Below are 22,871 nucleotides of genomic sequence, written 5' to 3' on the forward strand. Positions count from 1 at the left end.
ACACTGCAAGTAAATGGAGCATTAGTTACATTGAAACTAGACACTGGGGCAAAAGCAAACTTAATCAGTATGAGTGACATTAAAAATATGAAAGAAAAGCCCAAAATACAGAAAAAGTCAGTGCTACTGAAGAATTATAATGGACAGAAAATAGATAGCTTAGGTGTATGCAGACTTAAAGTGACAGTCAAAGACAAAGTGCATCATCTCATGTTTTCTGTTGTGGCTGAAGGACTTGATTCACGACTAGGTGACAAAGCTTGTGAGGACTTAGAACTGGTCAAGAGAGTCTACCATATAAACTGTGCCATAAGCAGACCAGATGACTCGGTGGATTCTGTAGTGAGTAATTTCCAGGATGTGTTCAAAGGATTTGGAGTTCTAACATTCACAATGGTTGGCCAAAAGGTTCCTGTCCAAAGTACTATCACATAAGGTCAGAGTTGAGTGTCGCAAGTGGCCTATTACTAAAACAGAACAGAATAGTCATTCCACAGGCTCTACGTTGAGACATGCTCAAAAGGATTCATGAGGGACACCTCGGAATTGAAAAATGCAAAAGGAGAGCAAGAGACACTGTTTATTGGCCTGGCATAAATAAGGACATTGAGAACATGATAGGCAAATGTGAGACATGTCAGAAACACCAAAACAAACAAGCAAAGGAACCAATGATAGTAGCTGACTTACCATGGCAAAAGGTTGGTATGGACCTTTTTCATTTGAATGGTAAAGACTATCTATTAGTGATTGACTACTATTCTAACTATCCTGAGATGGCGCTGCTCTCAAGCACCACAGCAAGGAGTGTCATAATGCATGCAAAATCCATCTTCGCCAGACATGGAAGTCCCAGGATTGCCGTTAGCGACAATGGTCCGTGCTTCAACTGTAAGGAGTGGCAACAGTTTGCAGCACAGTATGACTTTCAGCACATCACATCCAGTCCTTTGTATGCTCAGTCGAATGGTAAGGCAGAAAAAGGTGTTCAAGTTCTCAAACAGCTACTGAAGAAAGCGACAGAAAGCAAGCCTGATCTTTATCTCGCCCTGCTGAGCTACCGAGCCTCACCTTTAGACTCTGGTTCTTCACCTGCTGAACTCCTAATGGGTCGCAAGTTGCGCACCATGCTACCCTGCTGTGCAAAAGAAAAGCAGAGTAAGGAACTGAGACAGAGACTTCAACTGTTAAAGCTGAAACAGAAATCATACTATGACAAGTCATCCAAAACTCTGAAACCATTGACAAGGGATGATCTTGTCAGGATTGAGGATCCAGATGCATGGAACAGGAAAGCTACAGTTCTTGAGGAAGTAGGACCAAGGTCATACACTGTTAGAACTGAGGAAGGACAGATTCTCAGGAGGAACCGCCGTTCCCTCCTAAAAACACAAGAAACTATCCAAAAGCAAATCGATGACAATGCCGCAACTGAATCTTGTCAATCACCACCAGAACAATCTAACACAAATGCACATACAGGCTCTCATGAAAACACATCAGACCTCCCTGTGCTGAGAAGATCCACACATGAAGTAAAAAAGCCTGATAGACTTAATCTTTGAATACAAAGAAAACTATATTGAAAATGTATTGACTGTTGTGAAGATGTTTATGTCGTTATGATTGATTGATATTGATTTTGTTTAACCTCAAAGAAAGGGGGATGTAATGATCAGTAACCTGTCATTCTAGAATGGTACACTAGGTGGCGCTGTATGTTGTTGTATGTTTAGCTGTGTATATAAGAGTGGACTACCCATGATGCACTAGGCTACCCACAAGGCAGTAGTCAAGATGGCTGCTATACAAGTCCACATGCATGAATAAAGTGACTAGCTAAAAGCTAGCTGTTCATAATGAAAACAATGAGTTATTAATGAACATAACAATTCCCTCTCTAAACCTCTACCTCTCTCTCCTCCTTTAAGATGCTAACGTCTGTTTCTTTAGCTTGATGTCAATTTTTGCCTGATTACCTAGCGGTGAGAGTTCTCCATTGCTCTCCTCCCCGCTAGCCTCCTCACTTCCACACTCCACAAGCAGCATCCCATTCAGAAAGCCGTTGCCCATGTCCTTACCCGCTCAAAGCCCTGCACTTTCATTAGCCCCGGTCCTCGTTAGCCTCTACTGGCTGCTTGTATCCCTGTGAATTAATTTCAAGATCCTCATTCTCAACTTCAAATGCTTTCACAGCCTTGCCCCACCCTACCCTAGTGACCTCCTATGTAATGCTCACACCCTTCACCCCTTTCAACCTGGTCTAAATTCTCTGAGATGTCTTTCCCACATAAACAGGACTACATAAATATAAGTCGTTGTTCCTTACTGAAGTCCACCGTCTTCAGGTGGATTCATATTTCATAGTGTTTTGACTATTAATATAATCAGTTATGTAGTGACAAAGGTATTTGGAGCCAGACTGTTAATCATTGTTGTCTGGTACAGGAGTGCTCTCTCATTTTTTGGCACATAAATTTGATAATCTACCTTCCTCATTGAACAGTTTCCTCATTCCTGCTGCATTCCAATTTACAGTAAGTGCATGAGAAGGAGGCAGAGCGGACTATTGACTGCCATAAACCTACTTATCTTTCCGTTTCTCAATGCCGGTTTATCACAAATCTGTGGTATAACAGACAGCAGCACGGCGACACTAAGCTGTATGTGTCTGTGGATCTCGATTGCTTCACTTCTTTGTTAATAGATAACAGTGACCTTGCTAGTTGTTAACAGAAATGGCTGCCTCTAGAACAAACCTGAGATTAGTCTTTCAAAGGCGTGAAAAGATTACCTCTCTGCCTTTGTATTATGAAGGGATCCTGTGGAAAAAAAGCACAAGGGATAAGGTAGGTTTAACTGTGTTTCTGTAACGAATGGACTATGGATCTTGCTTTCATTTTTCTTTTACATATTGTATCTACAGTACTGAAGTAAGTGGTGTGCTTCAGAAAGTACTCAAGTAATTTTAAAAAAATCTAGTGATTGGAAAATATCTTACCTGTCATCTTCATATTTTGAGATGAAAATTAAAGAATGAAAACTACTTGTGAAGTAGGGAGAAACTTAAGTACTGTCAAAACTTGATAAGGCCACATCAGGATAAAAATATTATGATAAAAATACTTTTATCTTGTAATGGTGCTGCGAATTGCTTTATATCACAGATTTAACTAGTGACATTTTAACTCCAGCAACTTAATATAATTGGGGAGAGGGAAGAAGACTAATAGGTACTGCTTTAGGTAGATACCATTTCACTGCCCACGAACTTGAGCTGCTAATAGTTCAAATAAAAACGAGGATGATAGACGTGAAACCTGAGGTTACAAAATACTTCCACTACTGCTAAATATCCCGTCCGTCAGCTCAGCAGCGACGATGGGGCCGAGAGATTACGAAACACTCTGAGATATATCAACATTAGCTAAGCCTTTATGAAGTGACCCAGTGTTTACCAACTCTAGTTTTAGCAAGGAGAGGACATGATGAAAAGTACAATAAAATACACAAAGCTGGAACTCCATAAATGCCCCAGAACACAGAACCGTCCTGTATTTCTGAAAGGCTTATCACCCGTCTATGGCTCGTATTGTTTCCCTCCTTTAAACTCCCCATGTAACAACAACATCTTGCATTTCTGCAGCACCTTTCAACATATAAAAACATCCCAAGGCATTTCACCAAGGCATAATCAAAAAAATGGATGCTGAGCCAAAGGAGGAAATAGTAGGAGAGGGGCTTGGTGAAAGGGGTGGGTTTTAAGGAGGGTCTTACAGGAGGAGAGGGAGTTGGAGAAGTGGAGGGGTTTGGGGAGGGAATTCCAGAGTGTAGGGCCTAAGCGGCTGAAGTCACAGCAACTAATGGTGAAGGAAGAGAGGGGTGCGCAACGGACCAGAGTCAAAGGAATGGAGAGTTCTGGAGGGCGGGGGGAGCTGTATGGCTGGAGGAGGTTAGAGAGATAGGGATGGGCAAGTCCATGAAGGGATTTAAACACAAGGATACGAATTTTCACATTTGGATCAGGAACCAGTGTGGTCAGCAGGCACAGGGATGATGGGTGAGTGGGACTTGGTGCAGGATAGGATATGGGAGGCAGAGTTTTGTATTGTATGGAATGTCAGGAGTTTATATTTTCCTTTATTTGTAAAATCCTTTTCTTTACTGCTTTCGGGTTTCCACCAATCTTCTCTACTACCTACCTCTTTGACCATGCTTTCGGTCATCTGACTTACTATCTCCTTATCTGGTTCGGTGTCAAATTTTGTTTATAATGCTCCTGTGAAGCGCCTTGATATTTTACGACGTTAATTTGCTATATAAATACAAGTTGCTGTTGTTGAGAGGAATAAGTTGCTCTCTGACACCATCTAGTGGCTGACATCAGATTAGCACTGAATGCTCAACAACAACAACAGCAACAACATGCATTTATATAGTGCCTTTAACATAGTAAAACGTCCCAAGGAACAGGTTAGTCTCTGACCCGCACAACCACAGGTCTAAGGGGTTGGAAAGCAAGTAGAAGAATGATAGATTTTGAAAACGAACAGATAGAAAACAGAAAGAGCAAAAAATATAGTGAGTTGAAGCAACTTAATTAGCAAGTTGTAGACCACTGGAGAAAGAACCAAGATTTGAGACAGCACACTTGTCACAGAAATTTGAGATGCAGAATATTTATTCAGTATCTACAAAAAAGCAATGAGTTCCCTTGTTAAAAGCTTCTACCTGTCATTTTATATATTTAACCTTTCATTACTTATGGAGATTGAGAAGAGACTTTTCACTCTCAATGTTAGATTAACTCAGTGGTAGCACTCTCACCTCTAAGTCAGAAGTCATGGGTTAAAGACCCACTCCGAGGACTTGAGCACATAGTCTAGGCTGACACTTTGGTGCAATGCTGAGGGAGTGCTGCTCTGTCAGAGGTGCCATCTTTCAGATGAGGCCTGTTGAGGTGGATGTAAAAGATCCCATGCCACTATTTTAGGCAGAGTAGGGGAATTTGCCTGGCCAACATTTATCCCTCAATCAATATCACCTTGCTGTTTACAAATTAGTTGCCATATTCACCTGTAAAACAACGGTGACTACACTTCAAAAGTAGTTAATTGTGAAGTTTTTTGGGATGCCCTGAGGACGTGAAAAGGACTATATAGATGCAACACTTTTCTTTTCTTTCCTTAAATCATAAGGCTAAAAACCAGAGAATAACCTATGTCAGGGCTGGTGACGTTCAGCAAATATCATGTAAAAGAAAATCTAGTTTTGCCTGGTAACGCTCTGGTGAAGTGCCTTGAGACATTTTACTGTGTTAAAGACGCTATATAAATGCAAGTTGTTGTTGAACTTTGATGTGTGATGATATACAGCAGAAGAAACCATCTGTAACCTCAGTGATGCAGCAGTGATACTGGCTGATCTGAGTGATTTCTTTAGTTGCTGCCGGGAAGCACCCAGTGGTCACTTCGCTTCAGCTGAGATTGCCGTCCAGATGTTGCTCTGTGGCTGGTTCCAGAAATTGAAGTCTAAAATTGCCTCCCTGTCAAGCCACAGCCTCCTTGCAGATTATGTAAATTGGGCATGTTCTCACTGGAAAAGAGAGGGTTGAGAGGTGATATGAACAATGTTCATCATTCTGGAGGTCCCGCGGTGGCCGCCATTTTGGGCAGATCGGCAGCGCTGCCGTTGCCTGCACTCGCTGGAGAAATGGTAATGAGGCAGATCGTGACATCATTCAGTGTGCAACGCTGGTTTGACGCACGACCTGCTATTTTCGACGTCGCCACTCCATTCAACGCCCTCTCCTAATCACGAATAGCTGAACATGTGTTCAGCAGCAGGAAGGACCCCCCACCCACGCTGTTTAAAGGGATCAGCAACAACTTGCAACTGACTTGCTTTTTGATTTCTACTGGCTCTATCTAAGTTTGTGCAACTGTTTGGAGTTTTCTACAGTTATTTAATGTTGGTGAGGTGACAGGGAGAGTTGCTGCAAGTGGAGAAGGCCTTGCTCCTGATTTAAAGGGCTCTGCTCAGACCACTTGCTCTCAGTCATGGGGGCTCTACTTGCAGTCTCCCTCGTGCTGGAGTATGACAGGGAGATGGAGTGGAGGCAGCAAAGGAGAGGACAAGCTGCTCACAGAGGGAGGAGGAGGAGGGCAGGAGGGCTCTCAGCAGGAAGCCTTACCCACCTAGGGTCTTCCGAGAGCACTTCTCCTACCTGCACCTTAGCCAGGAGCAGTGTATTAGGAGGCTCTGCTTCACCCAGGAGGTGGTCACAGAACTCTGCCACCTCCTGGAACCAGACCTGCAGCCTCAGGGCAGGGCAATGACGTGCTGCCAGTGGCCCTCAAAGTCACCGTGGCCCTCAATTTTCTGCCACCGGATCCTTCCAGTCTGGATCAAGAGACATAGCTAACATCTCCCAGTTCGCTGTCCATCGCTGCATCCGGGAGGTCACAGAGGCTCTGTACACCAGGAGAAGGGACTTCATTGTCTTCTCTCTGAACAGCGAGAACCAGGAAGAGCGTACATGTGGTTTTGCCAGGATATCAGGCTTCCCCATGGAGCAGCGCGCCATCGACTGCACACACATGGCTTTGCGGGCACAACATTTCAATCCTGAGATGTAACGCAACCGCAAAGGCTACCACTCACTTAATGTGCAGTTGGTGTGCGACCACTCCCAACACAGCAGTCATGCAGTCCTATGCCAGCAATCTTCCAGCCACCATGTCAAACCCGAGGGCGGCTGTTCGGCGACAAGGACTCCCCTCTGCAACCCCACCACTCATGGCCAGCACTCATATAATGAGAGCCATGCTGCTACGAGGAATCTCATCGAGCAGACCATCAGGGTGCTAACGCAATGGTTCCGCTGCCTTGACCACTCAGGAGGAGCCCTCCAGTACATGCCGGAGAGGTGTTCCATTTCGTGGTGGCCTGTTGCATGCACCACAACTTGGCCATCACGTGGGTGCAGACCTAGCCAGCACGGGTTCCGGGACCACCTCAGAAGGAAAAGGAGGAGGAAGAGGAGGAGGAATGGAAGAGGCAGGCTGGCCTTAAGCACCTGATCAGAATCTGGTTCCAATGAATGAAACCCCAGATCCCATTACCATCATACCATCCCTCTGTCATCATAGTATCCTCTTGGGCACAAAGCTGAAATGAGAGCCACTACAAAACAAACATTCCAAATAAATGTATAAATTTATCAATTCCAATACTCCACAACAGCGTTAACTAATCACCCCTGTACATTCCCATAGTGTCTGTCTTTCATGTTCCTTTGCCTACTCTAGTGCTCCTACGAAATGCTACCCCAATGGCTGCAGCATGGCTGATGGAAGGCTGCTGACTTTCTGTGAGTGAGACTGCAGATGGCCTTTCAGGACGACCTCGAGCAGCTCTGGGCCTAGAATGCCCAGCTTCGGGCTGCACCACCTCGGCATGGACGGCAGCAGTCTGGGCTTGCTGGTTGACAGGCAACAGCGAGGGCACTGGCGGTGTGGCAGTAGTGGGAGTAGGAATGTTGTTAACCTGAGAAAGGACGGCAGGTTCTTGCTCCACTGAGCCACTACCTTTCCCCCAGGGGTGGTGCATGAGCATTCCTAGCCATCTGTTGGTGCACAGATTGCTGGACTGCTGTGAGACACTGCAAGCCCCTTTCCACACTCATAAACCCAGCTATGATGGCAGCAGTCTGATTTTGCGTGGCAGCAAGCTGAGACTGTAGGAGAGCAGATTGAGCTTCCACTGCAGCACGGAGATGCTGGGTCGCTTCCACCTGTGCTGCAATGGAAGCTGCGAGATCGCCCATCACACTCAGCATCATGGTTGGGTCCACATGATATCTCATGGAGTTTTCCATCATTTCCATCCTGGAAATCATGGGCTCTAAGCTCCGCGCAAAACCCCGTACAATGTTGGAGTCAGACTCCTCCATGTTCCTTGACACTGGCAAGAGGCTCTCTGGCAGACTTGCCATTGCGCCAAGCTTTTCCATGTGCCCATCACCCTTCTTCTGAAGGCCGCCTCATTGAGGTCATCATCTGAGTCCTGTGCAGCAGAACACATGCGCAAACTCGCCCTCCGGGGAGCTGGCCCTCGAGCTACCCTTTCCCCCTGGCCTGGCTGCAGCCCACTCATGCCCAGTGATTCACCATGTGCAGATCCTGCCTCTATATTACTTTCTAAAGTCCGCACAGTGCCATTTTCCGAGCTAGTGCCTGGGAGTGTCAGATCGGGTGATGGTGCCTCTTCTCCTTCACTCTCCTCCTCCATTCGATGGAATCTGGAACAGTACCCATGGATTGGAGGGTAGCTAATGTTACCCCACTATTCAAAAAAGATGGTAGAGAGAAAACGGGGAATTACAGACCGGTAAGCCTAACATCGGCAGTGGGGAAAATGCTAGAGTCCATTATAAAAGATGTAATAGCAGAGCACTTGGAAAACAGTGACAGGATCGGACAAAGTCAACATGGATTTACAAAGGGTAAATCGTGCTTGACTAATCTACTGGAATTTTTTGAGGATGTAACTGGTAAAATAGATAAGGGAGAACCAGTGGATGTGGTGTATTTGGACTTTCAGAAGGCTTTCGATAAGGTCCCGCATAAGAGATTAGCGTGTAAAGTTAAGGCATATGGGATTGGGGGCAAGGTACTGACTTGGATAGAGAACTGGTTGGCAGACAGAAAGCAAAGAGTTGGAATAAACGGGCCTTTTCCCGAGTGGCAGGCAGTGACTAGTGAGGTACCGCAGGGATCGGTCCTTGGACCCCAGCTATTCACAATATATATTAATGATCTAGACAAGGGAACTAGATGTAATATCTCCAAGTTTGCCGGTGACACAAAGCTGGGTGGGCGTGTGTGCTGTGAGGAGGATGCTGAGAAACTCCAGGATGATTTGGACAGGTTGGGTGATTGGGCAAAAGCATGGCAGATGCAATATAACGTGGATAAATGTGAGGTTATCCACTTTGGTAGCAAAAACAGGAAGGCAGATTATTATCTGAGCAATAGATTGGGAGAGGGGGAAGTGCAACGAGACCTGGGTGTCCTTGTGAACCAGTCGCTAAAGTTAAGCATGCAGGTGCAGCAGGCGGTTAAGAAGGCAAATGGTATGTTGGCCTTGGTAGCGAGAGGGTTTGAGTACAGGAACAAGGATGTCTTGCTGCAGTTGTACAGGGCCTTGGTGAGACCACACCTTGAGTATTGTGTGCAGTTTTGGTTGCCTTATCTGAGGAAGGATGTTCTTGCCATGGAAGGAATTCAGCAAAGATTCACCAGGCTGATACCTGGGATGGCAGGAATGACGTATGAGGAGAGATTGGATCGATTGGGTTTGTACTCGCTGGAGTTTAGAAGAATGAGAGGGGATCTCATTGAAACTTATAAAATTCTGACAGGACTGGATAGACTAGATGCAGGAAGAATGTTCCCGATGGTCGGGAAGTCCAGAACCAGGGGTCACAGTCTAAGGATAAGGGGTAGGCCATTTAGGACAGAAATGAGGAGGAATTTCTTCACCCAGAGAGTGGTGAACCTGCGGAATTCTCTACCACAGAAGGCAGTAGAGGCCAATTCATTAAATATATTCAAGAAAGAGTTGGATATATTTCTCAAGGCTAAAGGGATCAAGGGGTATGGGGAGAAAGCAGGGACCGGGTACTGAATTTGGATGATCGGCCATGATCTCATTGAATGGCGGAGCAAGCTCGAGGGGCCGAATGGCCTACTCCTGCTCCTATCTTCTATGTTTCTATGTTTCTATAGCATTGGGGAGAGGCTCGGGTGGTGGGACTTCTTGGGTATCTGAGTCAGGTTGTGGTGAGTGTAGGAGGGGAAAGCAAGATGTGTATGCTTACATCATCAGCAGCTTGTAAGTGAGAAGAGATTGTGGGATGCGGGGCAAGTGGGATGTGAGAAGGAGGATTAGCTATGAGCATAGCATCATCTTAAATAAACTGCAGTGTTTCAGCCACACCACTCACCACGGGGTCAGTGACGGCCCCTCCAATTATCTCCAGCACTGTGTCCCCCAGCTCCATGAGGTTCTGAAGTCAGGCTTCCCTCCACCCATCTGCTACTGCTCCCGACAGTTATGAGCCACCTTTGCCTGTAAGAAAAAGGGAAGTGTGTCAGTGAGTGTGGAGCAATGTGTTTGGGTGACATGCCTACCATGGCTGAATAGCTGGCAGTGTGTGAAAGTTTTGCGATTTAGGTGTGAGTCTTGCAGCAGTGGTAAGTGTGTGAGGGTGAGGTGAAGCTATGATTGTGAGGTATGAGTCATGATTGCTAGAGATTGTTGGTAGGTGAGTGATGGGGATGTGGTGCACGGAGCAGTGTGTGAGGCTTGTGGTGCAGTTGGTGGGATATGGCATTTGAAGATGCATTCACTCACCTTGACCACTCGTGTGAGATTATTAAACTTCTTGCGGCACTGAATCCAGGTCCTGGGGGCAACACTTGTGGCACTGACAGCTTGTGCTATCTCCTCCCACTGCCTTCTGGCGTGCTGCCTGGGGGGCCTCCTGCCTCCTTGCGGGTAGAGGGCCTCATGTCGTCTGTGAACCCCCAGGACCAATGCCTCCAGTGTCGCATCAGAAAACCTCCTAGCCCTCTCTCTTGCCTGCTGGGCCATAACTTCATCCACACTGACAATGAGGTGCTTCTGCAACAAAGCACCTCCCATTTAAGTAGTGCTGCGAGCCAAGGCCAAATTTTATTGGCCAGTAGACTGCACCCGATATTGCCCCCTGCCCCCCCCACCCCGTTCAGTGCGAAGCCAACCAGCAACGTGTTTAGTGCTGAGATCAGCGCTCCAATCATATAATGAACAGGCAGCATGAATTTTGCGTGCTGCCTGCACCACTTTGAATGGGTGCGGGCACACAACGCTTCGAGCTCCCTGAACCCGCTTTTAGGCTTTATCCAATTTCACCCCCTTACTCTCAACAGCAAATTTGGGAGCGTGGGTTAAAGATGTGCTAATGCTCCGTTAATGCTAATGCACAATATCACTGCCCCTTTACATGGTCCACACGCTAACTTACATCCAAATAAAATCCCCACACAACAAACTGATGTACAGTGTGTAATGAAACATGCGTTTCATCCCTGGATGGCAAACACCATACAGGACAATAGCCATATCATATAGACTCTCTGTACTAGAAAGGCACAAGCACTATATATCATAATGCTGGGAGAGAGAAATACAAAAATGAAAGTTTATTTTCACTTTTCTAATTGTGGTAACCAAGCTCGCTTCATATTTAGATCAGGAATATTGTGGGTTGTCAAGAATATTCAAAGCAGAAACAAAACTGGGATTTTTTTGTGGTTGAAATCCACATCAACATTCTAATTTGCACACTCATTGTAATGTCAGGATACCAGAGCTCACTATATAGTTTATGCTATTCCTTCTCAGTTCCTCCACAGTTCAGACACATTGGCCCGTATTTTCCTCCCGCGGGCGGAGGCCTGCGATCTGGAAAAATCTACGCCCTTACCTGAGGGCTCCCAGGACTCACACGCTTCCGCTCCTGGGCCTCACCAAACTTGAAGTGCGCAGGGCCCACGTATCCCAGGGGCGCATGTAGTTCGCAGCGTCCCTGGGATCACGTGGGCCATGGGGAGCCAATCGCAGAAGGGAATCTCCCTTCATACATTTGACAGGAAGACCTGTCAAATATATGAATGGAGATCACCCCAAAAAACATAGCAAAATTTTAAATCAATTTTTTTAAAGAATCACATTTGTAAAATGACTTGAAATTACAATAAATTAAGTATTTTAAACAAAAATTAAATTTTTTGAAAGAAATAATTAAAGTTTTTTATGGGGCTAAAAATAAAGTAACTTTTTTTGAAGTATTTTTAAATGATAAATCAGTGAAAACATTTTTTAAAACTTTTTTCAATGTTTATCCTGGTAAAAGTAGGCCTTATGCTTGCTTTTACCAGGTGTAAGAATTGTAAGTGTTTTCTGCGGGCGGAGGGTCTCCAAAAAGCAGAACTATCCGCCCGCAGAGGCCCTTCTCCAGGGCAGCCGGAGGATCTGTCAAGACCATTCTTGACAGATCGGAAATGCCGGTTTCAGCACATGCTCTGTGCATGCTTGAAACCGGTATTTCCGATGTCCCTATGGGTGGGTACACAGTGCGTACACACCCATAGGGATCGGAATTCTGGGCCACTGTGTGTTTTTGCCTATGAGCTGTCCAACACATTGAATTTAAAACCTTTGTCCTCATCTCTAACTTCCTCCATGCCTTGCCCACGTTATCTCTGCAACCTCCTCCAGCCTTACATTCTCTCCTGGCCCTTTTGATCTTTCAGCTCTAGCTTTATATGTGTTCGCCCCCGACCCCACCTTTTGATACACCATTGATAGAGGAGCCTTCAGCCACCTCCACCCTCTCTCCCATAACACTTCCGCTGCTGCGTTCCCTACATTACAACAGTGACTACATTTCAGAAGTACTTCATTGGCCGTAAAGCACTTTGGAGCCTCTTGAGGTGAAAGGCATTATAAGAATACAAGTTCTTTCTTTCTTTCCAACACTTCACCTTTAAAAACTTATCTTCGCCACCAAACTTTTGGCAACCTCTTCTAGCTCTGCCACCATAGCTCAGCATTGTTCCTATATTCCTTTTATTTATATTTCTTCTTGGGATGCTTTCTATGTTAAAGGCACTATAAAAGAAAGAAAGACTTGCATTTATACTGCGCTTTTCATGACCTCATTGTAATGATCAGTAACATGTCATCCTAGAATGGTACACTAGGTGGAGCTGTATGTATAGAGGAGTGGGCTACCCATGATGCACTAGGTTACCCAGAAGGCAGTAGTCAAGATCGATGCCTGCACACGAAGCCCACATGGCTGAATAAAGTGACTAGCTCAAGCTAGCTGTTCATAATGATAATGTCTATTTATTTATGAACATACCATGGTACCAGGATTGGTAAAATCTGCTGAATATTGTGAAACACGACATGGAGACTTTGAAGCCACCGGAGGGTTTGAAACTCACGGGGAATGTCGATTGCAATTGGCGGACTTTCAAACAACAATTCCAACTCTACATTGCTGCCATCGGGTTCGGCACGAAGCCAGATGCAAGGAAAATAGCATTGCTGCTCACGGTTGCAGGCCCACTGGTGATAGAGGTATTTAATACGTTTGTATTTGATCAAGAGGAGGACAGAGAAAAGATGGAAGATGTGCTAAAGAAATTTGATACACATTGTTCTCCCAAAAAGAACGAAACCTATGAGAGGGATGTGTTCCGTTCACGGACACAGCAGCAAAATGAGACTTTTGATAGCTTTATGACCGATCTGAAACTGAAAGCACAGACATGTAATTTCTCTGAACTGAAATCATCCATGATTCATGACCAGATTGTGTTTGGTATTCATGATAAAAAAGTCAGGGAATGTTTGTTGAGAGAAACCGAACTAACATTGGAGAATGCTGTGAAAATATGCCAAGCCAGTGAGCCAGCTCAAAAGCACGCGAAGACTTTCAGTGAAATTAATAATAATGCGATTGTAGTAAGTGATAGTGCTGCTGTCGGCGCTGTGTCCTACAAGGGGAAGAAACATGGGCAGAACAGAAATGCAAAGCAATCGGAGGAAGGAATTTTTAATTGTAAACGCTGTGGTTACAAACACCAGTCATGACAATGCCCAGCGTTTGGAAAAATGTGCACAAAATGTAATGGAAAGAATCACTTTGCCAAACAATGCTTTTCAAAAGTAAAAACTAAGAAAGGGCAACAAGTCAATGTGATTGAGGACACTGATTTAACTGAGACATTTTTTGTACGAATGGCGTCATGTGACAATATAGAAAAGGATACAGAAAATGTGCAGCCCTCAGGAATGGACAATGCTGAACATAAAGTTAATGCAGTAAAAGAGGACAAATGGATGATGCCACTGCAGCTAAATGGAGCATTAGTTACATTAAAACTAGACACTGGGGCAAAAGCAAACTTAATCAGTATGAGTGACATTAAAAATATGAAAGAAAAGCCCAAAATACAGAAAAAGTCAGTACTACTGAAGGACTATAATGGACAGAAAATAGATAGCTTAGGTGTATGCAGACTTAAAGTGACAGTCAAAGACAAAGTGCATCATCTCATGTTTTCTGTTGTGGCTGAAGGACTTGATTCACTACTAGGTGACAAAGCTTGTGAGGACTTAGAACTGGTCAAGAGAGTCTACCATATAAACTGTGCCATAAGCAGACCAGATGAATCAGTGGATTCTGTAGTGAGTCATTTCCAGGATGTGTTCAAAGGATTTGGAGTTCTACCATTCACTTACAAGATCCAGCTAAAGGAGGATGCTCAGCCAGTGGTACATGCTCCACGGAGAGTTCCAGCACCCCTGCGTGACCGGCTCAAGAAAGAACTGGACAGAATGACCACACTAGGAGTCATCAGGAAAGTCAAAGAGCCAACAGACTGGGTTAACTCCATGGTATGTGTAAAGAAAAAGAACAATGATCTAAGACTATGCATGGATCCAAAGGACTTAAATGCAAACATAAAACGTGAACACTACCAGATTCCTAAGCGGGAAGAAATCACCAGTGAAATATCAGGTGCCAGATACTTCACAAAGCTCGATGCCTCACAAGGATTTTGGCAACTAAAACTGGATGAAGAGAGCACCAAATACTGTACCTTCAACACAACATTTGGCAGGTATTGTTTCCTCAGAATGCCTTTCAGGATAATATCTGCATCTGAAATCTTTCATAGAGCGATGGAACACATAATTGAAGGTCTGGAAGGAGTTCGGGCCTATGTTGATGATATCATCATCTGGGGCTCCACACTGAAAGAACACAATGAGAGACTGACTAAAGTGCTGCAGAGCATACGCCGGAATGGACTGAAGCTCAACAAAGCCAAGTGTCAGTTTGGCGTCCAGGAAGTCACTTTCCTAGGAGATAATCTATCTGGTAAAGGAATAGAGCCAGATATGGAAAAAGTAAACGCCATACTCAACATGCCCCGACCCACTGACAAAAAAGGAGTGCTACACATCATGGAGATGATAAACTTCATTGGAAAGTTCATTCCTAACTTGTCAGCCAAGACAGCCTGTCTACGAGACCTGCTACGTAAAACAAATGAGATCGCATGGACAGAAAGACATGAACAAGAGCGGATGAACCTCAAAACAGTGCTGACAACCACACCTGTACTCACCTTCTTTGACCCAACAAAGAGAAACAAAGTGTCAACGGATGCATCAAAAGATGGCCTAGGCACGGTCTTGCTACAAGCAGAGGGTGAAGATTGGAGCCTGTTGCCTATGCCTCCAGGTCTATGACTGATTCTGAGTGTCGATATGCCCAGATTGAAAAGGAATGTCTAGGCTTGGTACTTGGACTAGAAAAGTTCCATGGCTACATATATGGACTTCCCACCTTCACAGTTGAGACAGACCACTGCCCACTGGTTGCCATCATTAAAAAAAACCTGAATGAGATGTCTCCAAGGATTCAATGACTCATGATGAAGCTGCAAGGATATGACTTTGAACTGATCTACACACCAGGCAAACACATAGGCCCCGATTTTCTAACCGCCATCGGGCGGCTTTTCATGCGGCTGGGGGCCGAAAATCGGCGAAAAAGCAAGTCGGGATCCCCCCCCGCCTGATTCCCCGCCCCGTCCGACTTTCGGACTGCTGTTTCCGCGCGCCCCGCTTCAGTCCCGTCCGCCACTGGCGGGACTGGTCGTCGGAGCACTAACAAGCAATTATCTGCTTGTTGAAGTGGATTTTCCCGTGCCGTTGCGACTTTGGGGCTTTCCCCACCTGAAACCCGCCTGCGGGGAACCCTGCTGCTGAGAGCTGGCGTGAAAACAGCTGGCTTGCTTGCTTGCAGCAGCAGGTCGCTGAGGGCTGAAGAGATTTAAATAGGCAGCATTTGCAGACTGCAGGACCTTGTTGATCAAGGTTTGGGGGAACTTTTTGAAGCCTTAGGAGCAGCTGTAGAAAGTTGGAGCCTCACACACTTCTCCAGTGTGAGCTCCTGGGAAGCCCCTTTCACCACTCTAACTCAGCACCTCCTCAATGGAGGCATCTGCCAGAAGCATGGGAGGCCTTTGGTACATTCCCTTCCTGGCATTAGAGGATCTCCAACAGCAGAGGCGGCAGCAGCAGAACCAGGAACAGCAGGATGAGCAGCAGGAGCACCAGGCTGCTGCTCACTCACCTGAAGCTGCACAGGCCAGAAGGGGCCAGCGCTTGGAAGTGGCTTGAGAGCACCTTGCTGCACTTTAGGGGGCCAGTGGGACCCGTTTCTGCACTGGCAGTCCTATGCAGAAGGACCTCCATGAAGATCTGGTTTCTTTGTTCAACAGATGGCCAACGCTCCTCAAGAGATGTCATTCTCTTATGAGCACTCACCATGTTTTCCATACCCTGGCGAGTTATCTCCTGCATGGAGGTTGCCAACCTTTCCATGGTGATGCGTTCATGCGCCAATGACTCCACAAAGGCTCTGCTCATGGTCGCTATGGACTCCTCCATTCGCTCCACACTCGCAGCGACCCTGGAGACAAAACCTACCAGAGACTCCTGCATCTGTGCATGGAGATCCATCACCTCTTCTCTTGCGGTTGGACCCAGAGGCAGAGGGTCGACATGCAGCACAGCTGAGCTGAGCTGGCAGAGTCCTGCGCCCTCCGACGAGGACTCTCCACTGCTGTCCCTGTCTCCAGAATCTGCTGAGGCTCACTTGTGAGCTGTGAAACGCCAGGTGACAACACTACTCTATGTCCCGAAGGTCCCCCCGAGGTGTGAGCGTCTGCGCTGGTGCTGGGTGCGCTTACTTCTGCTGACACTGCGCCCTCGGAGGTTGGAGCTTCCTCTGAGGAGTCTGGCTGCACAGCCTCTTCCTCCTCCACAGTGAGGACGGGGGCTCTGGATGGTGCTGTGGGGGAGTAAAGGAAGGAGATAGAGATGTAATGCCAGGGTTCTTCTGGTGACTCCCAGCGAGTTGGCATCTGCTGACACCTGCATCCATGCAGCATTGGTCTCAGTGGGAGGCCTCTTCCTCCCTGACCTAGGGAAGAGGACCTCCCTGTGGGCCCTAACCCCATCCAATAATGCCTGCAGTGAAGCCTCATCGAATTTGAAGGCAGCTCGGCCTCTGCGGCTGGCAGCAGCTGGTGCAGGCTCCTCTGCCATTGTGCAAGAGTGGTTGAGAAGCCTGCAGAGGTGGAGAAGCTTGCTGGACACTTTGAAAGCACCACGAATGATGACATCATAGTGTGGGGATTTCTGACTCGAATTGGACAATTAGCAAGGCTTCCCACATGCTGGGAATTAATTGGCCACTTGAGGGAAAATTGCATGGAGCTGGCTGACACTTTTTTAAGTATGTCAGAAACCCCACATTCGGGGAAATCTGACCATTCCCCACACAAGCCGAAAATCGGGGCCGTAGTGTTAGCAGATGCACTATCCCGAGCACCCACAATGAGTCATGTGAGCTCTACTGAAGAAGATGTGGATGTTCATGTGAGTATGGTCACTGCTGCGCTGCCCGTGTCAGACACAAAATCAAAGCAAATAGCAGAAGAAACAGTAAAAGATACAGGCCTAGAAATTGGGTTTTGGCTTAGCCAGGGCTTTAGCGCTGGAAGTTAGTGCCGGCGCTAAGTCCCCCTGCGCGCGCCAAAAATTCAGTAGCGCCGCGCCCAAACGGCTGCCGGCGCTACTGAAGGGTCTTAGCACCTGGAAAAGGGCGCTAACTGCCGTTTAGCGCTGCAATTCCGGCGCTGCGGCACCCGATGCGGTGCGGCAGGCTGGGGAAGTGCAGGCCTCCTCCTTCCGTTAAGGAGGAGCTGCCTGCACCCGGCCGCGGCCCGCGCAAATCTGTTTAAAAATGAGCCCGGCACCTCGGACAAGTGCCGGGCTTGCATCTGTTCCGGGGGGGGGGGGAGAAGTCCGGGGAGGGAGCTGCGGGCAGGCGGCCGGCGGGAAAGCGGCCGGCCGCCGCGGGGCCTTTAATGCGCCGGCGCAAACACATGTTGGACTCTGTTGCCAGGGTCTTAGTTGCGGCTGCCACGGGCGAGGCGGCCGCAACTGAATTTCGGCGCTGGGGCCCGTCGGCATGGCAACCGGGACGCTGCGCACACCGATGACATCATCGGTGCCGGCGCAGCGCTACCGGTGCAACGCCGCTTTAGGGCCCCAGGGAATTTTTCAACTGGCCATAACTCTGGCGCTAGTCCCTCTAGCGCCTCAAAAGCGGCGCTAAGGCTAGTGAATTTCTAGGCCACAGTGTTACAAACAGTAATAGAGAACATTCACCATGGTTGGCCAAAAGGTTCCTGTCCAAAGTACTTTCACATCAGGTCAGAATTGAGTGTCGCACGTGGACTATTACTAAAACAGAAGAGAATAGTCATTCCACAGGCTCTACGTCAAGACATGCTCAAAAGGATTCATGAGGGACACCTCGGAATTGAAAAATGCAAAAGGAGAGCAAGAGACACTGTTTATTGGCCTGGCATAAATAAGGACATTGAGAACATGATAGGCAAATGTGAGACATGTCAGAAACACCAAAACAAGCAAGCAAAGGAACCAATGATAGTAGCTGACTTACCAACAGCACCATGGCAAAAGGTTGGTATGGACCTTTTTCATTTGAATGGTAAAGAATATCTATTAGTGATTGACTACTATTCTAACTATCCTGAGATGGCGCTGCTCTCAAGCATCACAGCAAGCAGTGTCATAATGCATGTGAAATCCATCTTCGCCAGACATGGAATTCCCAGGATTGCCGTTAGCGACAATGGTCCGTGCTTCAACTGTAAGGAATGGCAACAGTTTGCAGCACAGTATGACTTTCAGCACATCACATCCAGTCCTTTGTATGCTCAGTCGAATGGTAAGGCAGAAAAAGGTGTTCAAGTTCTCAAACAGCTACTGAAGAAAGCGACAGAAAGCAAGTCTGATCCTTATCTCGCCCTGCTGAGCTACCGAGACTCACCTTTAGACTCTGGTTCTTCACCTGCTGAACTCCTAATGGGTCGCAAGTTGCGCACCTCGCTACCCTGCTGTGCAAAAGAAAAGCAGAGTAAGGAACTAAGACAGAGACTTCAACTGTTAAAGCTGAAACAGAAATCAAACTATGACAAGTCATCCAAAACTCTGAAACCATTGACAAGGGATGATGTTGTCAGGATTGAGGATCCAGATGCATGGAACAGGAAAGCTACAGTTCTTGAGGAAGTAGGACCAAGGTCATACACTGTTAGAACTGAGGAAGGACAGATTCTCAGGAGGAACCGCCGTTCCCTCCTAAAAACACAAGAGACTATCCAAGAGCAAATTGATGACAATGCCGCAACTGAATCTTGTCACTCACCACCAGAACAATCTAATACAAACACACATACAGGCTCTCATGAAAACACATCAGACTTACCCGTGCTGAGAAGATCCACACGTGAAGTAAAAAAGCCTGATAGACTTAATCTTTGAATACAAAGAAAACTATATTGAAAATGTATTGACTGTTGTGAAGATGTTTATGTCGTTATGATTGATTAATATTGATTGATACTGATTTTGTTTAACCTCAAAGAAAGGGGGATGTAATGATCAGTAACATGTCATCCTAGAATGGTACACTAGGTGGAGCTGTATGTATATAAGAGTGGGCTACCCACGATGCACTAGGTTACCCAGAAGGCAGTAGTCAAGCTCGATGCCTGCACACAAAGTCCACATGGCTGAATAAAGTGACTAGCTCAAGCTAACTGTTCATAATGATAATGTCTATTTATTTATGAACATAACACTCATGATGTCCCACAGCCAATGAAGTACTTTTGAAGTGTAGACACTGTTGTAATGTAGGAAACATGGCAACCACTTTGCACACAGCAAGGTCCCACAAACAGCAAGGAGATAATTATATAGTATTCACAGGACAGGAACAGGCCAATCGGCCCAACTGGTCCATGCTGGTGTTTATGCTCCGCACGAGTCTCCTCCCACCCTTCTTCATCGAACCCCATCAAGATATCCTTCTGTTCCTTTCTCCCTCACGTGTTTATCTAGCTTCAACTTAAATGCATCTATGCTGGCCGCCTCAGCTACTCCTTGTGGTAGAGAGTGCCACATTGTAACCACTCTCTGCGTAAAGAAGTTTCTCCTGAATTCCCTATTGATTTATTAGTGACTCTTTTATTTATGGCCCCTAGTTCTAGTCTCCCCATAAGTGGAAATATCTTCTCTGCGACTACCCTATCAAACCCGTTCACAATCTTAAAGACCTCGATTAGGTCATCCCTCAGCCTTCTCTTTTTCTAGAGGAAAGAGCCCCAACCTGTTCAATATTTCCTGATAGGTATAACTTCTCAGTTTTGGTATCATTCTAGTAAATCTTTATTGCACCTTCTCCATATTCTTTTTATAATATGGAGACCAGAACTGTTCACAATACTCCAAGTGCGGTCTAACCAGGGTTTTATACAAGTTTAACATAACTTCTCTGCTTTTCAATTCTATCCCTCTAGAAATGAACCCCAGTGCTTTGTTTTCTTTTTTTATGGCCTTATTAACCTGCATCACTACTTTTAGTGATTTGTGTATTTGTACCCCCAGATCCCTCTTTTCCTCTACCCCATTGAGACATGATTAATTAATTAATTAATGACAACATTAAGGTGGAGCCAAGGACATTTGCCAACTTGGGCAACCTATGCAAATCTGGCCAGGATAAGTCATCCCTTGCATCACGTGGAGCCATGTGCTTGCCTGCTGCCGCTGCTGCTGGTCAATACGCCGGCACTCTGATCTCCTCCTGCTCCTCCTCATCCTCCTGCTCCTCTTCCTCCTCTGGATCCCCCTCCTCCTCATCCTCATCTGAGGTCCATGGTGAAAGAAAACGAATGGTTCCCATGCTGCTTACAGATGCCTCCGTTGGGGAAGCGCTCATTGCAAGCGGGTCTTCCAAGGAGGTCCCACAGTTGATAGATTCAAGCTGCAGCACCTCCAACTTCAGAAGGCCTGATAAAAGTGCTCAGAGACCTTTTAAAGCAAAATTCTAGCACCTGCAACTAATCCCTGATGAAATAAACGATTTATTGTTGGACCTGCAGCTGTGAGGAGACCACCCACGAGTCAACCCACCAGGTTTAGCTGGCGTGGTTTAGGAGGGCCGTGGAACACGTCAAAATGGTCGAAAAATCACGAGGGCCTCTCAAAATAGGTTTAGAGAGGCCCTTAACGAGCATTTAATCATCTTAACAAGCGCTATGGCCAGCTGGAGGCGGGACCGCTTCCCTCCCTCCAAAACTGGCACTGGCAAAATCCCGCGGAAGCGGGTTCCGAACCCGCCCTCATTGATTCTGATTTTCCCGCCTTTCCCGCCTCCAAACCCGCCTCCTCAGACGTCAGAAAATCGCCCCTTACTTTCCAAGGAGTATGTGGCCTCCTTATTCTTCCTACCAAAATGTACCACCTCGCACTTATCTATATTGAAGTTCATTTGCCAAGTACATGTCCATTCTGCAAGTTTATTAATGTCTACCTATATTTTGTCGTAAACCTCCTCTGTGTTATCTACACCCCCCAATTTGGTGTCATCTGCAAATTTTGAAATTGTACTTCTGATTCCCGACTCCAAATGGTTTATGTAAATGGTGATCCCTCTGCTCCTCTATCCCATTTAGACACTTATTTTACCAGATAATCTGCTTTTAATGATGAGGGATAAATGTTGGCAAGGACACCGGGGAAGACGCCACTGCTATTTAATTCAAAATAATGCAGTGGGACCTTTTATACCCACCTCAGAGGTTGAACATCTCATCTGAAAGATAGTACCTCAGACAGCACAAGCACTCCCCCTGCGCTCAAGTCTCTGGGGAGGAGACATGAACCCACAACCTCTGACTTAGAGGAAAAGTGTGCTACCAAATGAGCCATGGCTGACACAACATGAAGGCACTATATATGTTGCAATGTGCTGTATGAGCAGAGCTCTCCAAATAGTTAGTCACAGATATACAAATTTCACAGACACTTGAAAATGAAACTCCAACCCCAGCTTAAGGTCACATACCAGGAAACCGAAATATAGCAGCGCGATTGACAGACTAATCATTCGTAACTTAATGGGAAGTGGGCCAAATTTCTGCCAATAAATTTAAAGGAGGCACATTCCTTTCTGGGGTTCTTAGGTCCTTTTAATAAAACCTAATTAAGATCAAGAGCCAATTTAAATGCAAACATCATCACTGTGTAAGGGGATAGGTGCAATTTTTTTTATAACTATTGTGATTTCATGCACGGTTGCACTTCACCTGCAACAACACATTCCTGTGGTAGTCTCATTGTTTGTGTAACTAGTCTGTAAATGCTCTGTGGATTGAGATTTTATCAGCTAAAGGAGAACTGTGCTGCGTTTCCCGTTGCTGAAAATTGGACAAAGTTAAAAACTTGTTTGGTGAGTAAAATTCCACAGAGCCAGCTTCATACCACTGCTGACCTGGGGTAATAATTAGTCTCAATTGAGGGAGGCATGAGGGGAAGGGGTGAGGAGGTAGATGGGAGGGGATTGGGATGAGTAGCGGAGGGCGAGAGAAAGATAGAGAGTGAGGGGGAAGAGGCGAAGGGAGGGTGGAGGATGTTTAGATGTTTAGTGGCGGGGGAATAGACTTCAAGGGCCTGTTTTCAAGCTTTGTGGAGGAGCAGGAGCTGTGGGCCAGGGGCAGATTCCCTGCTCAGTAAGGAAAGGGTAGCTAGGCCGAATATGCTATTCATTGGTGACCGAGGGAAAGGGAAGG

General features: G+C 46.3%; 1 protein-coding gene across 3 annotated transcripts in view; it reads left to right on the forward strand.

Annotated features, from left to right (window-relative positions):
* The first annotated feature begins 2,522 nt into the window (after window positions 1–2,522).
* LOC147124638 (signal-transducing adaptor protein 1-like) overlaps window positions 2,523–22,871 on the forward strand; it is a 158,615-nt gene continuing 138,266 nt past the window's right edge. For 2 of the 3 annotated variants that reach the window (XM_085990810.1, XM_085990826.1), the window contains exon 1: window positions 2,523–2,849. In XM_085990810.1, coding sequence (XP_085846936.1) covers window positions 2,739–2,849 — 111 coding nt within the window. In that variant the 5' untranslated portion in view covers window positions 2,523–2,738. Of the gene's footprint in view, window positions 2,850–22,425; window positions 22,532–22,871 lie in introns of those variants that run through there. The other variant, XM_085990817.1, reaches the window with a different exon arrangement.

Source organism: Somniosus microcephalus, chromosome 1, assembly GCF_052327205.1.
Source record: "Somniosus microcephalus isolate GS21.2 chromosome 1, FLI_Smic_1.0, whole genome shotgun sequence".
Classification (NCBI taxonomy): Eukaryota; Metazoa; Chordata; class Chondrichthyes; order Squaliformes; family Somniosidae; genus Somniosus; species Somniosus microcephalus.